The sequence below is a fragment of the Lycorma delicatula genome, chromosome 7 (assembly GCF_047948215.1).
Source record: "Lycorma delicatula isolate Av1 chromosome 7, ASM4794821v1, whole genome shotgun sequence".
NCBI lineage: Eukaryota > Metazoa > Arthropoda > Insecta > Hemiptera > Fulgoridae > Lycorma > Lycorma delicatula.
In genome coordinates this window covers 140,182,169-140,200,995 of record NC_134461.1, presented here as the reverse complement: position 1 = coordinate 140,200,995, position 18,827 = coordinate 140,182,169, and the positions used below count along the sequence as shown (strand labels likewise).

General features: G+C 30.4%; 1 protein-coding gene across 1 annotated transcript in view; it reads left to right on the top strand.

Moving 5' to 3' along the window:
* The window catches only part of Acat2 (Acetyl-CoA acetyltransferase 2), a 38,776-nt gene extending 22,012 nt beyond the window's left edge, over positions 1-16,764 (top strand). The window contains exons 6-8 of the mRNA XM_075370716.1: positions 6,268-6,453; positions 8,571-8,733; positions 16,343-16,764. Of these exons, the coding sequence (XP_075226831.1) occupies positions 6,268-6,453; positions 8,571-8,733; positions 16,343-16,461 (468 nt within the window). The 3' untranslated portion in view covers positions 16,462-16,764. The remainder of the gene's footprint in view (positions 1-6,267; positions 6,454-8,570; positions 8,734-16,342) is intronic.
* The last annotated feature ends 2,063 nt before the right edge of the window (positions 16,765-18,827 follow it).

Here is an 18,827-nt window from a genome sequence, read left to right as displayed (position 1 = left end):
TTATTAGTATTACTATTACTTGTAATTTAATATAGAAAATGAGGTGGATGAAACAACAATAAGTAAAAAATTGCTTGACCCTTGCTGTAAATCAAACCCCTTAATCAGCCAGGCTGGCATACTGACCTCTTTCAACAGTAGTGATGGCCAGTTATAATGGGCAAACAACCAGAAAGATTATTACTGTCTGAAAAACTATCTGCAACACAAACTATCAGTTTTTTTGTAGTAGTAGGGAGAACTGCCTGATAGTGTTGGCTATATTGTATAATTTAATAATAATAAATACATTTACAAATTTCTTGTGTTGCAAGTTGTTAGATTCCGCACAACAGCAATATTATAATATTTGAAATATATGAATATTTTTTATTGAAAAATAAAATTTAAAAAAATTATTAGATTATTGATGTATTATTAGGTTTATAAAATTTAAACTGGTTTTATGATACTATTTACTTATTATACTGTAAATCAATTACAATGTAAATAGTTATGAAAAATTTTGGGGTACATAAATTAAAATCTAATAATGTGTTAAACAAAGATGGTACACCAGTATATAATACGAAAGGCTAAGTCGATAGGTGGGTGGAATATCAATATATTCCACCCACCTATCGACTTTTCCTCCCTGTAACTCTTCAATAAGAGTTACACGGAGGAAATGAATTAGAAAATGTTGTTATAAACAATGAAAGGGAAGAAACAATACTGAGATCTGAATTTAAGATATCATTAAAAGATTTGAATGGCAGAAAGGCTCCTGGAATAGATGGAATACCCGCAGAATTACTGCCCAGTGCAGGTGAGGAAGCGATTGATAGATTATACAAACTGGTGTGTAATTATGAAAAAGGGGGAAGTTACGTCAGACTTCAAAAAGAGTGTTATAGTAATGATACCAAAGAAACCAGGAGCAGATAAATGTGAAGAATACAGAACAATTAGCTTAACTAGCCATGCATCAAAAATCTTAACTAGAATTCTGTACAGAAGAATTGAGAGGAGAGTGGAAAAAGTGTTAGAAGACGAATTTGGTTTCAGGAAAAGTATAGGGACAAGGGAAGCAATTTTAGGCCTCAGATTAATAGTAGAAGGAAGATTAAAGAAAATCAAACCAACATACTTGGCATTTATAAGCCTAGAAAAGGCATTTGATAACATAGACTGGGATAAAATTTTCAGCATTTAAAAAAAATTAGGGTTCAAATACAAAGATTTGATACAAAGAAAATCAATTGCTAACATTTACAGGAACCAAACAGCAACATTAATAATTGAAGAACATAAGAAAAAGCCGTAATAAGAAAGGGAGTTCCTTATCTCCATTACTTTAGAAAGGATGTTCCCTATCTCCATTACTTTTTAATCTGTACATAGAACTAGCAGTTAAAGAACAATTTAGATCCAGAGTAACAGTACATGGTGAAAAGATAAAGATGCTACGTTTTACTGATGATATAGTAGTTCTAGCTGATAGTAAAAAGGATGTAGAAGGAACAATGAGTGGCATGGATGAAGTCCTACGCAAGAACTACCATATGAAAATAAACAAGAACAAAATGAAAGTAATGAAATGTAGTAGAAATAACGAAGATGGAACACTGAATGTGAAAGTAGGAGGAGAAAAGATTATGGAGGTAGAAGAATTTTGTTGTTGGGGAAGTAGAATTACTAAAGATGGACGAAGCAGGAGTGATATAAAATGCTGAATAGCACAGGCGAAACGAGCCTTCAGTCAGAAATAAAATTTGTTTACAAAATTAATTTAAATGTCAGGAAAAGATTTTTGAAAGTATATGTTTGGAGCATAGCTTTATATGGAAGTGAAACTTAGATGATCGAAGTACCTGAGAAGAAAAGATTAGAAGCTTTTGAAATATAGTGCTATAGGAGAATGTTAAAAATCAGATGGGTGGATAAATTGACAAATGAAGAGGTGTTGCGGCAAATAGATGAAGAAAGAAGAATTTGGAAAAATATAATTAAAAGAAGAGATAGACTTATAGGCCACATATTAAGGCATCCTAGAATAGTCGCTTTAATACTGGAGGGACAGGTAGAAGGAAAATATTGTGCAATCAGGCAACGTTTGGAGTATGTATAACAAATTGTTAGGGATGTAGGATGTAGGGGGTATACCAAAATGAAACGACTAGCACTAGATAGGGAATCTTGGAGAGGTGTATAAAACCAGTCAAATGACTGAAGAAAAAAAAAAGACTGGAGAGATCATCTTTTAAAATTGTTACCATATTGAAGAAAACTGCACATAAATGTAAGAATTATTGTACTGTGGTCTGTCATATTGTGTATAAAAAAATACGCTCAGATAATTTGTAGGTGAATAAATGTGGTAGAAAGTATACTAAATGAAGTTTATCTGATAACCCATGGGTATTTTATTCATTAAAATTGTTTAATTTTACCTAGTTACCTGAAGTTTTTTAAGAGTTATGAATATTGCCAGTTGTCCATTAACATTAAAAGATTACTAATATTTTAGATTAAATTTTTATGATAAATTTTAATTTCAATTAAGTTTTCATCATCTGATTCTGAGAAATCCGTATGCTGTCAGTATTAAGAGATAAAATGAGAGGTTAAATTTTGTTTTCTATTATATTATCCAATTCCCAATAATTTGGTTTTACAGTATTTGTTACATGTTTTATACAGTTTTCCATTCCTGCTGGTCTGTTTTATCAATGGATTTTAGACAAATTTTTAACAGATATTTTAAAAGTAGTATTTTCTGATACCATGTAACTTTTGATTCGTCCCAAAATTAATTCAATTGGGTGCAGTAGAAATTGATATTGAGGGAGGTAATCAAAGCACGGTTTTACCATTGGATCTTGCTAACTTTGGATTTATTCCAAACTTTACTTCAACTTCTTGAATTTGCTAATTATCTTGCTAACACTGGAATTAACTTTTTAATGTTAACCCTTTGCAATAATTGGACTTTTAAGTTCATCTTAAAAAATCATTCACATATCATATCACATTCTGTGATAAGCTTCACAGAAAGGCTTATTTTGATGAATTCACAGCTTTATCTTTCCAAATTAAACTTTTAATGTGACATTCATTTTTCCAAGTTTCATCCATTTAATATAACATGGCCTTCTAACCTCATTTCTTTATTTTAATGTACTAAGGTCTTTGACATATAATTATATCATCCCCATCAATTAAAACACTTTCCTGGCCCTGCTTTCATATTTAAAATTCATATTTTTAGCAATTTATGAAAAGTTGTTCTTCGGAAATCTGGTAGATTGTTATTGTCATTTACAACTCATATAACACTTTGTCTATTGTAGGCAGTTTCGAAAATAAAATTCATGTACTGTTTTACGATTCTCGTTTTTATTGAAATCAACTTTTTCTTCAATTGATCTGTGGGGTTTTGTTTTCTTAGGAGACCATAATTTATTAGTAGATTTATACTCGCAAATCACATTATACTCTGAAGCAGCACAGCTTCCACTTATGTAAGCAGTTTTATTAATGATATCTGAAATCAATGCTGTTGGATAACTTTGTATTTGGTTTTGTAAGCATTTAAAATGATGTGATTTTCTGCATGATTTAAGGGCTCGTTTTTGGATCAAATATCTATAATTGTGCATTATTATCAGCTGAATTGATATCAGATAATTGTATAACTCGAGTTACATAGACACAAATCTAGGAAATACACAACACTCACGTTCTAGTAAACTTAAAAAAGTTGCATTATATTTACTTAGATAAAATTAGAGTAAATAAATAAGTAATAGAAACAAAAAAAAGAGCGATCATATGAAAAGAAAAAGGGTTTTAACAGAATTGGGAAGATATAACATTGTATAAACATTTGATTACATGGCTATTATATGTCTAGTAATATATGAGTAATAATTGTAGTGTTGTATGTAGATATGGCCGCATTATAAATCGGCACTTACACACAGGACATGACTCAACAGAATCATAATGAACTCACTCACTCAAACACAATGTTTATTTAATCTTCATTCTATAAGCTAACTGAAATTTGTATTTTAACCTCCTCTTAATTATTAATTTTATAGTTTTATTTATTCAAAATAAAATTGAGTTTCTTTACTGTTCTTTCCTACCTAATTCACTAGAAAAAAAAAATTTGGGTAGAAATGAAAAATGTTAGTGAATGGCTTGAATTCATTCCCAAAAGAGAAATTTAATTTGTGATTAAAAACAAAGTAAAGGTAATGTGTGGTAGAAAGAAGAATAGTAAGGGATGAAATATTAAGAAAGAAGAACATAATATACCAGTTCAGAATTTTGTTAATGTAATAAGTTACAAAGAATAAATGAAGTGTAAACATCAAAAGCAAGTTAGTTCAAATGAGATGTTTCCAAAGTAGAAAAGAATTCCAGCTTATATGAATTATACACAAGTACTGTTCAGTATGCACAGAGATACACAACTACTGTTTTCAATAATTTAATAATTTACCTATTTTTCAACCAAATCCTATTAATCAAAGAATTACAGATTCCTCCCATTTATGCTAGCAGCAAAGAATTAATTTGATTTGAAAGTCGAAGCTGCTCTCATACATCTTTGTTGCTGTGAAAGTTGATTCCATGTAACAATAACGTGAAGGGCTCTAAACAAAGCGAAAGCAGTACGATGGAGTAAAGTCGAACTATAAGCTAGATTCCTAGCCTAGTTTTTTAACAGTGTCAAGTTCATTTGATTAGGCAGTACTCTGACAATATTTATTCTTACAGAATAAATAAAAACGTTTTGCATATTTCTTAGTAACCAGGAGTAAATCTGAAATCGTGCTTGAAAGCAGAAAAGTTATTACTGAACATTATTCTTCAAAATTAATTCATTCTTATTATAGATTTAATTAATTAAATCAATTAATTAAATAATTTAATTATTATTAAACAATGGTTATTCTTTATTTTTCAAGTGAATGAATGTAGATATTTATTCTTGAATGATCTGTTGACTGTTTTAAATTTATGATTAAGTGATTAGTAGATTTATTCTAAAAGTAACTTACTTATTATTCGGATTTTTTAAATAAATTTTGTTCATCTCTTTACTTATTGAATGACCATCATAGATAAAATAATAAGAAAGTGATTCTTAAAGATATTTGTATACTTTATGACACCAAAAATATGAATTATAAGGAAGCTAGAAAAGAATAAAAGATAAAAGCATTTGAAATAAGTAGTTACATATTGTGAAAATTAGGTAAGTTAATAAAAAGTACAAACTGAACAATTTTAAATAAAATTGCTTTGGAGAAAATAGAGGTTTATGGTATAATCTTATAAGAAAACTAGTTGGAAAGACCACATATTAAAACATCCACACTTGGTAAATTTGCTAGCAGTGGGTTTTTGTACAGAATATTAATTATAAAGGAAGATATATATTTATTTATTTGTAATGTAGCAAATAATTAAGAATATAAAAATTCTAGGAATATTATTCTGAAATATTTTTATTGAGGAGTGGAATGAACATCCACTTATGTATTAAAGAATTTGCTGCAGTCTAAATTTCATGAATATTTTTTTTTTTTTTAATCTGTGAATATGAGTTTTGCGATCAAGAAATCATTTTGATAATACATGAAAACAGATCTACGTATGCCAATTGATATTTTGATCGTTATTGATCAAATTGAGTGAAGTTTCTGAAAACAGGACCATTTATAATTTATAATTTTATAATTAATAATTTATAATTTCTTGCCAGTATGTTCTTATAGTAATTATAGTGGATTCAAGAAAGTTTAGTAGGAGATCTTAGTATGGTTTTTCCTCAAACCATATATATTATTAATTATGTATCATTTAAGGAGACATCGATCAATTATAACTGAAGAACTGAATTATTTGTTCCACTTATGCAATTTTATTCTTCTACATAAAATTTAACCTTAATTTTACATAAATTTTGCATATGTTTAAATTAAACTACAGGTAATAGCTTTTTAATTTAAGCTAATAAATTAAGGAAAGCTCAATTTATTAGCTTTTTTTTAATAATAAATTAAAATAATATTAAGTTAATTATTATGATTTTTTTTTACTAATTTTGTAATGATTGATATATATGAATGAAATCTTATGATTTGAACATATGACCGACTGTTCATCATTGTTATTGCATTAAAAAGAGAGTTACAAAATATGGTATATAATAACTAAATTTGACTGTAATATTGCTGTTGAAACTGTCAGTAAAGTGATTTGCAACAGGGTGGCAGCGTGACCGCTGGTAATGCATCTGGATTGAATGACGGAGCCGCTGTTGTTGTTTTAATGAATTCTTTGATTGCTAGAGAAAAATCATTACAACCACTTGGAAGAATTGTCGCATATTCCCAGTCTGGTCTTGAACCTGAAATCATGGGTATGGGACCAGTACCTGCAGTTAATTCACTGGTATGTAAACAATTATTTTCACTTTAATTATAATTTACATTGGCTAACTAAGAATTTTACAGTTATAGGCTGATTATTATACAGTTATTGGCACTATTTAAAAAATCCTTTCTTTTTCTCTTGTTCCTGTGGTGGACTGGAAGAACCTGTGCTATGGATGGTAATAAACAAAGAAGAAAATAAATATTTTTTTGGAGAAAACCAAAACAAATTGTTCCAAATTCTAGCTTACTTATAGAGTTAAAAGTTGTAAGATTTCCCAGTAATACCATTGTATATTCAAAATTAATAACAAAATGATTGTTTAAAAAAAGAGAGAAATGTTTCAACTAACTATTTATTTCTCAATTAGAATTAATAAAGCAAAAATATTTTTTTGGGTAGTTACGTATTAACGCCACCGCAGCTTTACTTACAGCTTTATTTAAAAACAAAGTAGTCAATCGGATTTCGGTGGAAAATGAAGTCTCTTTATTAATTTTAATAAATGGTAATTTATATTTATTTATTTTATAAATATAATTTAACCAAACTTAACCTTAGCAAGCTAACCTTGACTAATTAACACTGCAATTTTTTGAGTATTTATTTAATAAATTCAGTAATTATTGCAATTATTTATTATTTAAATAATCAAAACACTCCTGTTAATTAGTCAAGGTTAACGAGCAAAGTGAGCATAGGTTAAGTTTGGTTATATATTTATAAAATAAATAAATATAAATAACCATTTATTAAAATTAATAAAGAGACTGTTTTGAATCTATGTTAAACTCTATATCGGCCCATTTTCCACCGAAATCCGATTGACTACTTTGTTTTTAAATAAAGCTGTAGCTGCGGTGGCGTTAATACATAAGTTCCTTTTTTTGTATTGAATAACTGTTTTTTGTTTTGTTATTTATAGTAGCGATTGCAATCCAAAATATTTCATTTATCTCATATTTGTTTGCAAAACTAAACTCGATGTGATCATATTTAAAACTGTATTTTTATCTTTATGAGAAAGTTGTTATATTGTTAACAAATATTACATTCTGTTTAAATTTAATGATAGTTCAAAAATTAGATATAATAGAAGTTATAAATTTTGTTGATTTAGATTGTGATAACATACTCAACACTTTGGCTACCATCATTTTATATTTTATTTTATTAAATAGTGATTTCTCTAAACGAGATGATAACGTAAGAGTTAAATTTATACCGTAAATTAATAGCATTCTCTAACACTTTTTATGAGCATACTTGCATACGTTGACATGAATGCAATAAACAATTATACGGAAATTGTAGTTGAAGGAAGAAGCATGTGCATACTTGATAATTAACACCAGTGTATCTGAGGATTTTAATAATGTTGCCTATGTAAAGTACAGTATTTGACTTACGAGTATTATCTTGACAAGTTAATCGATTGATATTAAAGCTGCAAGTATTCATAGTTGCTTGCCTGTTTCATTTCTGAAAAGTAACTAGAATGCATTGAAGAAAATGATTCTTTTGTACAACAGTGTTCCTTTTCATGTAATTGATTTCTGTTTCTCAGTGTATTCTGTTAAAAGGAAAACTAAGCCTAATATTGTTGTTTAATTTGAGTCACTATTTTATCTTACTTCATATTTATTTTCCGGGATATTACTCCTAGAGATATTTCAAAGGGAAGCTCTATAAATTTGCTTACTTTTTAAATCCTTTATCTTTCTTTATTATGAGTTTCTCTTTTTTTGATTATTTTGGGCCGTATTAGTTTAAAGCTTATGTGTGAGAATATAGAATAGAAATTTTTTAGTATATAAATTATGCCATCCTTCACCTGAATATTAACCTGGGACAAACTGATGAAAGACTGAGATACTAACACTCTGGCATGAATGTCACCATTGCATTATATGTTCTATAAAAATTAATTGTTACTAATTTATTAATCTAAAAGTGACTTAGTAAATAGTTTTGCACTTCTGAAAGTGCATAATTTAAGTCAGGTAAACTTATTTGTAAAAAAAAAAACAAATTATGAATCTGAATTTTGAAAATGTTATTAATTTTTTTAAGGTACTTTAACATAAGAATTGTGATTTAAATTGGTTTCAGTAATTTTTTTATTTTAATTCCAGCTGGAAAAAGCAGGTTGGTCTAAAGATGAAGTTGATTTATATGAGCTGAATGAACCATTTGCAGCTCAAGCAATAGCAGTTGCCAAAGAATTAGGGATTGATGCTAGTAAAATCAATATTAATGGTGGAGCTATTTCTATTGGACATCCTCTTGGCTGTTCAGGTAAGTCACTTATTAAAAATATGTTACTTACCCTCCCTTATTAAAAGTATATGTACACTTAAAGAATTATTTAAGCTAACCTATCTTACAATCAAAACGCTATTATTTTTCCAACTTTATTTTATTAAGTATGAAAGCCCTCATTAAATGTAAGTATAGTCATTCCTTATAGTTTACAGTTTTTTTGAGTATAGATTTTATTTTAAACACATTACACGCTTGTGATTTTCACCTAAGAAATTGTGAAACATTTGTAAATTAATTTTGTAATTTTGAAACTGTAAATTGTGTTTCGTGACTTTTATGATGTCTTATATTTTATGACAACAGATTAATTTAAACAGAAGACAAACAAAACTATTACTTACCGTATACACTCTTTATTATTAAAAATGTTTTACTAGACTAAAAAAGAACAACACAAAAATTGTGATATATATGGTATATGTGTGAACTGAATTTTATATCACACTAAGATAACTGAAAAAGTTTAACAAAACAACAGAATGAAAGCATAGCATTTTATTCACTTTTAAACAACAATTTTTAATTTGATTAATTGTAAGGAAATGATTATGAAATTCACCGACATTAAAAATTTAACGAGGTATTATGATTGTTTGTTTTCAGTGGTAATTAATTGTGATTTGATGGGTGTGCTATTGAAATTTAAATTACTATAAAATTTTATTATAATATAATATATTATAAATTATATATAATTATTACATCAAATATTATACTAAAGGAGTTATTGTGTAATTTATGCTCACTTTTTTTTTTTGCAAGGATAAAACATTTTTATTTGTTAATCTGTGTTAAATGTTTCACTAATTTGAAGTCAGATCTAAATTTAAGGTATAATTTTTAATATTATAAGCACAGATTCTAAATTAAGGGAGTTAAATTATTATTGGAGTCTTATTAATATTAGACTACAATATATTAGAAATAGTCATTATTTATTCATAATTCTTTTTAATTAGTATTATAACCTTATAAATGTGAAAGTTTGTGGTGGGTTTTGTTTGTTTGTCCATTTTTTTTTTTTTGGTTTTTAATACGCTTCAATATGTACACCATTTTTTGCCCTGCACACGTCCATATGGTAATCCAGCTCTTCCTACATACTCGCCAGCATGTCGGGTGTAATGGATGCTGTTGCCACAACAATCATCTCTCACAGGTGGTTTATGTCATGGATTTTCTCCAAATAAACAATGTTTTTCACATGGCTCCAAAAAATGAAATCTTGTGGGATCATGTCTGAGCTCCTTGGTGGCGATGCAATCAGCCCTCCTCTTCAGTCCACCTGCTTTGAAATCAGATGTTTAATGCATTACAGACATGATTGCTTTAATGTGGTGGAGTGCCATCTAGCTGATAGAAAATTAATCCTTTTTCTTTCTGCTGTGGTGTGTTTATGACTGAAAGTGAGATTGCTGTTCAGATATGCAGTGAAGGTCACACAATGGGGCCAACTGTGATGAAAATCTTAATAATATAATGAAAATAAATGTGAAAATCGGATGCTTTTAACTGATTCCATTATTTCATTATGATTTTTTGGAACCAAGGAGTTCATTTATAAACAGCCAATATAATAATACCTCTCCTCTATGAATCATGAGACCTTGCCGTTGGTGAGGGGGCTTGAGTGCTCAGGGATACAGAGTAGCTGGACCGAACGTGCAACCATATCGGAGAGGTATCTGTTGAGAGCCAGACTAAGGAATGATTCCTGAAAAAGGGCAGCAGCTCTTTCAGTAGTTGTTAGGGGCGTGAGTCACAATGACTTAAACGGCCGTATCAACATCACTCAGTCCTCTGAGTACTGTGCAGCTGAAAGCAATGGAAAACTACAGCTGCTTTTTTTCCAAGAAAATGTGGCTCTCTGCATTTTCACATAGCAATAATGGAGGCGCCTTCCTTGGTAAAATATTCCGGAGGTAAAATAGTCCCCCGTTCGGATCTCCGGGTGGGGACTACTAAGGAAGGGGTCACCAGAAAATTAAAAAATAACATTCTACGAGTCGGAGCGTGGAATGTTTAGAAGCTTAAAAAAGGTTGGTAGGCTAGAAAATTTAAAAAGGGAAATGGGTAGGACAAATGTGGATATAGTAGGAATTAGTGAGGTTCGGTGGGAAGAGGAAGGCGACTTTTGGTCAGGTGATTTTAGAGTAATTAACTCAGCGTCAAATAATGGGCAGGCAGGAGTAGGTTTCGTGATGAACAAGAAGATAGGGAGGAGAGTGGAGTATTTCAAAACGCATAGCGATAGAATCATTGTAATAAGGATAAAATCAAAACCTAAACCGACAACGATTTTTAACGTCTATATGCCTACAAGCGCCCATGATGATGATGAGGTAGAGTGTGTATACGAAGAGATTGATGAAGCAATTAAACACTTAAAAGGAGATGAAAATTTAATAATAGTTGGAGATTGGAATGCGAGCATTGGAAAAGGCAAGGAAGGAAATATAGTGGGTGAATACGGGCTGGGCAAAAGGAATGAAAGAGGGGACCGACTTATAGAGTTTTGCACGAAGTATAATTTAGTAATTGCCAACACCCAATCATAATAGAAGAATATACACTTGGAAAAAGCCAGGCGATACTGCAAGGTATCAGATAGATTATATCATGGTTAAGCAAAGATTTAGAAATCAACTCGTTGACTGCAAAACTTACCCTGGAGCAGACATTGATAGTGACCATAATTTGGTGATAATGAAATGTAGATTGGGGTTTAAAAACCTGAAGAAAAGGTGTCAGATGAATCGGTGGAATTTAGAGAAGCTTGAGGAAGAGGAGGTAAAGAAGATTTTTGAGGAGGACGTCGCAAGAGGTCTGAGTAAAAAAGATAAGGTAGAAAATGTAGAAGAAGAATGGGAGAATGTTAAAAAGAAAATTCTTAAATCAGCAGAAGCAAACTTAGGCGGAATAAAGAGAACTGGTAGAAAACCTTGGGTTTCAGACGATATATTGCAGCTGATGGATGAACGTAGAAAATATAAGAATGCTAGTGATGAAGAAAGTAAAAGGAACTATCGGCAATTAAGAAATGCTATAAACAGGAAGTGCAAACTGGCGAAAGAAGAGTGGATTAAAGAAAAGTGTTCAGAAGTGGAAAGAGAAATGAACATTGGTAAAATAGACGGAGCATACAGGAAAGTTAAGGAAAATTTTGGGGTACATAAATTAAAATCTAATAATGTGTTAAACAAAGATGGTACACCAATATATAATACGAAAGGTAAAGTCGATAGATGGGTGGAATATATTGAAAAGTTATACGGAGGAAATGAATTAGAAAATGGTGTTATAGAGGAAGAAGAGGAAGTTGAGGAGGATGAAATGGGAGAAACAATACTGAGATCTGAATTTAAGAGAGCATTAAAAGATTTAAATGGCAGAAAGGCTCCTGGAATAGACGGAATACCTGTAGAATTACTGCGCAGTGCAGGTGAGGAAGCGATTGATAGATTATACAAACTGGTGTGTAATATTTATGAAAATGGGGAATTTCCATCAGACTTCAAAAAAAGTGTTATAGTTATGATACCAAAGAAAGCAGGGGCAGATAAATGTGAAGAATACAGAACAATTAGTTTAACTAGTCATGCATCAAAAATCATAACTAGAATTTTATACAGAAGAATTGAGAGGAGAGTGGAAGAAGTGTTAGGAGAAGACCAATTTGGTTTCAGGAAAAGTTTAGGGACAAGGGAAGCAATTTTAGGCCTCAGATTAATAGTAGAAGGAAGAAAAAGAAAAACAAACCAACATACTTGGCGTTTATAGACCTAGAAAAGGCTTTCGATAACGTAGACTGGAATAAAATGTTCAGCATTTTTTAAAAATTAGGGTTCAAATACAGAGATAGAAGAACAATTGCTAACATGTACAGGAACCAAACAGCAACAATAACAATTGAAGAACATAAGAAAGAAGCCGTAATAAGAAAGGGAGTCCGACAAGGATGTTCCCTATCTCCGTTACTTTTTAATCTTTGCATGGAACTAGCAGTTAATGATGTTAAAGAACAGTTTAGATTTGGAGTAACAGTACAAGGTGAAAAGATAAAGATGCTACGATTTGCTGATGATATAGTAATTCTAGCCGAGAGTAAAAAGGATTTAGAAGAAACAATGAACGGCATAGATGAAGTCCTACGCAAGAACTATCGCATGAAAATAAACAAGAACAAAACAAAAGTAATGAAATGTAGTAGAAATAACAAAGATGGACCGCTGAATGTGAAAATAGGAGGAGAAAAGATTATGGAGGTAGAAGAATTTTGTTATTTGGGAAGTAGAATTACTAAAGATGGACGAAGCAGGAGCGATATAAAATGCCGAATAGCACAAGCTAAACCAGCCTTCAGTAAGAAATATAATTTGTTTACATCAAAAATTAATTTAAACGTCAGGAAAAGATTTTTGAAAGTGTTTGTTTGGAGTGTCGCTTTATATGGAAGTGAAACTTGGACAATCTGAGTATCTGAGAAGAAAAGATTAGAAGCTTTTGAAATGTGGTGCTATAGGAGAATGTTAAAATCAGATGGGTGGATAAAGTGACAAATGAAGAGGTATTGCAGCAAATAGATGAAGAAAGAAGCATTTGGAAAAATATAGTTAAAAGAAGAGACAGACTTATAGGCCACATACTAAGGCATCCTGGAATAGTCGCTTTAATATTGGAAGGACAGGTAGAAGGGAAAAATTGTGTAGGCAGGCCACGTTTGGAGTATGTAAAACAAATTGTTGGGGATGTAGGGTGTAGAGGGTATACTGAAATGAAACGACTAGCACTAGATAGGGAATCTTGGAGAGCTGCATCAAACCAGTCAAATGACTGAAGACAAAAAAATAATAATAATAATAATAATAATACAAGTCGTAATGTAGGTTGTACATTTTTTTATTAATTGTTTTGATAATATATTTTAAATTACTGCTGGTTTGGAGAGTGAGAAAAAGTCACATTTTTAACAATTTTTTTTTAGAAATAGCAACTTTAAACATTTAACAAATAAAAATGAGTTGAGAAAACTATTTAATTTTGTGGGTTTATTAATGCGTGACAATTATTTACTTTTTTCAAACTTTATGATTTTTTAAACTATCCTTAGGTATTTTTGACGCCATCAAATTTTACTTAGAATTCAAATTTTTTTTTGTCAATACTCTGTAAGTATTCTAGAATTTATCTAGTTTTTATTACATGAGATAGTATATATATAATGCTGCAAGAGCATTCACTTGCTTCATAGTTGTCATTACAAATGTATATAAAAAATATAAGTGATAAAATTATGAAAATATTAGGTATTTTCATAATTTTGTAGGTGAAAGATAGCTACAGTTTGTGATTGTATGGTCGTAGTTTTTGTTTTGTTAGAAAACTTTAAAAGTATTTACTAATAATATAACTTTTATAATATAATGTTTATGTGTTTTAATCATACAGTGTTGATTTATTTTAATTAGTTGGCTGTTGCTACATGCTCTCTTAAATTGTTGGAATCTGCTGTAATATTTTAAAAATAATATTTCAATTTTCTTAATGATTCGAATTTATTTATAATAAAATTTTACAATTTTTAATACAAAGCTTTTAATATTTTTCAAAAATCATTTTGACAGAATAACTATATTTTTTTTTTTTTTAAAAAAGATTCTCTATTGTTGAAATTGTTATCAAAATTACATGGTGACTGTGAATATAAAAGACCATTTTTTAATATACGAGGGTTATATTTTTCTAAGTCCGATCAGTCGCAAAATAAAAACCCGCGCATAAATCTGATGAACCTTTATGCATATGTGTTGCGCAGCATCTCTAGTATGGCCTTCAATCACGCCGCATCACTTTGTTTAGTTCTGAACATGCAGCTAACACATAAACATGTCTACAACAATAGCATCTCCCGCCAAGTGTGAAGTACGTGCGGTAATTCGATTTCTTTAGGCTGAGGGATGTAATGCAGCTGAAATTCATCGGCAAATAAGTAATGTGTACAGTGAAACTTCAATGAGTGACAGCAAAGTGCGACAATGGTGCAGGAACTTTAAAGCAGGACATACAGATGTTCATGATGCAGGTGGTCAGGGCATGATGCAGGTGGTCAGGGAAAGAAGCAAATGTCAACCAATGATCTCGTTGAGCGAGTGAATGAGGTAATTCAAGAAAATTGTCGGTTCACAATTTCTGTATTAAGTGATTTGTTTCCTGAAATTTCAAAATCAGCTCTCTATACCATTGTGAGTGAGAGACTTCAGTACTGCAAACTGTGTGCGAAATGGGTTCCAAAGATGCTGTCCGACCATCACAAAACAATGAGAATGGATGCCTCCCTAACGTTTCTCCAGTGCTACCACAATGAAGGAGAAGATTTTTTGAACAAAATTGTCACAGAGGGCGAGACAGGGGTCCATTTCGAAACTGAAGAAACAAAAGAACAATCCAAACAGTGGATGCATTCTCATTCTCCCAAAGAAATTCAAGCGAACCTTCTCTAACAGAAAGTTTATGGCTACTGTGTTCTGGGACCGGAATGGAGTTCTCTTGGTGGAATTCATGGAACGTGGCACGACCATCTCTGCAGCCTCATACTGCATGACTATTCAACGTCTACGAAGGGCAATTCAGAATAAGCAAAGAGGAATGTAGTCATCAGGCATTGCCTTTCTCCATGACAATGCTCGACCGCACACTGCAGCTGTAACAGAGAAGCTCTTGCAACGTTTTCGTTAGGAAGTGTTTGATCACCCACCATTCAGCCCGGACTTGGCTTCATCCGATTTTCACCTCTTTGCTCACATGAAATGCTGGCAAGGAGGACAACATTTTGGCACAGACATTGAGCTGTAGACCAGTGTAAGAAACATGGCTGAAAACACAGGCGGCTCTGTTCTATGACGAGGGTATTGGAAAGTTGGTATTACGCTACGACAAATGTCTAAATCGAAGTGGCGACTATGTAAGAAATAGCGGAACTATGTGAGTACTTGTTACAAATAAACAATTTTTTATTTTCACTGTGGTTTTAATTTCTTGACTGATTGGACATTGAAAAAAAAAATAACCCTCATACATTAAATAATTTATAGACTTATTTTGTCTTAAGTTATACACTAAAAAGAGAAAACTGACTTTCCTAAAACAATTTGTTTTTTAGTCGTCCTCAAAATAATATAAAACATACAGGCCATTTTTTTTCTTAAAGTATAATTGTTAGTTACATAATTGTATTATCAGACTGCTTCTTCATTATTACCAGATTATAACGGATTAGTTGCCTGCTTTTCACAGCAGGCAGAAAATTACTCCCCTTTCCTTCTCCTTATCAAATCTGAATCGCATAGTTTATATAATTAGGTAATCAGAAAACTTCTACTATTAGAAGATTCTGTTAGCTTTTGCAGTTAGGGTTCTATTACCTTGATATTCCAAACAAACCAAGTTATCTGAAGTTATATATTAAAAAAATAATTTTTTGGTCATTCATCAAATAATTTTACTCCAATATTTAAAGTTTTGTGTGATTTTTAAATGTACTAATCTAACTTTGTAATGAACTATTGTTTTTGTTACTATTCAGGAACTAGAATACTGGTTACATTATTATATGCATTGGAACGAACTGGAGGAAAAAAGGGTGTAGCAGCACTTTGTATTGGTGGTGGAATGGGAATAGCAATAGCTGTACAGCGAGATTAGCAATTAATAAATTAATTTCAGTACTTTGTTTTTATTTTTATACAATAAAATATATTTTGTATTTTATGACATTATCTTCATAATTTAAGAATTATAATATAGGTGATGGAATGAGAATAGCAATAGCTACAACAAGATTAACAATAATAATAAATAATCGCAGTACATTGTTTTTATTTTTATTTATTACAGATAAATAAAATATATTTTTTATTTTATGATATTATCTTCTTAATTTAAGAATTATAAAGAATAGTAATAGCTGTACAACAAGATTAATAATAATAATAAATAATCTCTGTGCGTTGTTTTTATTTTTATTTATTACAGATTTATTATTTCTTTTTTATTAAGAAACTGTATAAAAGTTAGCCTAAAATAATTAAATTATTTTATATAATTAAATAACATAATTATATCAAAAAATTTATTTCATCATCATATGCATAGAATTAGTAGTTTACTCAATAAGTTTTGTTCAAGGTATCATGTAAACTATAAAAGCACTACTGTGCATTATGAAATTTAATCCAAATATAGGTATTATTAGTTTTGCTGAAAGAGATCTTTTTATTAAGACATGGGATTCAAGGATCAGGACAGTTCATTCAACAATCATTGACATTTTCTGGTGTTTGAAATTTACTATCTGGTTGAAAGAAAAATGTCACTGATAACTTATATTAAAAGATAAGGTTTTGGAAACTTTTTCATTTTAGTCTAAAGTATGTGAATTTCAAAATTCAAAATAATCATGGAAAAGTGCATTTGCCTCCACTGTATAAAAAAAAGGTATAAAAAAATTAAAAGATGTTAAACTGAAATTATGTCAGTTGATAAAATGAAAAGGTCCAACTTCAAGTGTACAAGAAAATTTTAAGTACCAAAAATATCATTTTATATAATTATTTGTATCTTGGGAATAACCCCTCCACAAGTTTCAGGGGAGGAAAAATGTAGCATTTTTGAGAAAATTTTAAAAAATGGACGGTTTAATAACCATAGTTCACAAAAAAGTCGTTTTTCTGGTTAAATACATTCAGTAAAATCTGTCATAGTATTTTTTGTACTAATTTCAAAATTTGTAAGGTAGGGTGTTTTGGTAAAATGAATTTAAAGAAAACCTGATTTTTAAAAAAATAATTTTACACACTCTAGTATGATTAATTATCTTAACTTTTCTCCTGTATTCATCCTCTGGAATGTCCCTTTAAGTCACCATACTGCTATTGTATAGACTGATATACAAGCACATTCAGGTGATGTTCCATCATTGATATACATCCTGATGAAAGCGTTCTCCATGCTCACCACTTACTATGTAAGTAAGAAAGGTTACTTAGTGAAAAAAGTTCAAATGTGATGAATTGTATTTTTAGACATGTTGCAAACAAGTCTTTTTTCTTTTTTTTTATAGTTTTTAAGTTCACTCAACAATTTTACACTGTTCTCAGCCTGCTTTTTTGCCCAGAAATGATTTTGCAGTATTTTGAAATGATACCTACTTTCTCAGATTCATTCATACTCCTCTCAAAGTGTGGATGGATACTTTATCAGCTTATGTATCTGTGGTCCAACAAATATTCCTTCTTTGATTTTTGCCCAGCCGATCCTGGGAAATTGTTTTTACAGTATAAGAAATTTTGACTATTACAATCAACTACTTTGACAAAATTTTTCTAGGTTTTATGTGTACTAGTGGAAGATATACATTCTTTGAATTCACAAGAGTTTGATAAATGACATTTTTCTGCCTAGCAATTAGTGCTTCTCTCTTTGGCCGATTTTTTTAATATAGTGGTTTTTCATTTCTATTATCCCACTCCCGTAAGAAACAACAGTACAGTCCTAATAAAATGGGTGGCACCTTTAAGTTCACATATATGCCTAGAATATTTTTCATGCTGTACCATTGTCTCTAAAAACTTCATATTGTCATTAGTCTCCATTTGTGCTGCTTAAAAGAGGAATTTATAAGCAATATATATTCCATAGGATTGTGTTGCTGTCCTAGTAAACATTAGGAATTTACATAAGAATACTCAGAATTTACATAATTGCAGTAAAATACATTATCTTGCAAGGCGTACAGGTCCAAAATTCTTGGTGCTAACACAGAAAAAACATAATTTAGTATCACTTGTAAGGATGTTTCAGCCCTTTAACCTCAAGCCTGTAACTATTGACTGCATTTTAGGCAAATTAAGATTAAAACCCCTATCATTAAGTTTTGTTCAGAGCTCTCACCTTGGAAATTTGGATCCCCTTCTTTTTTTTACTTTCTAAATTGCTAAAGCCATCTTCATCTAAATCCAATGTTTCTAGTAAAACTGGAAACTCTTTACTGTATTGAATAGGTCTTACAG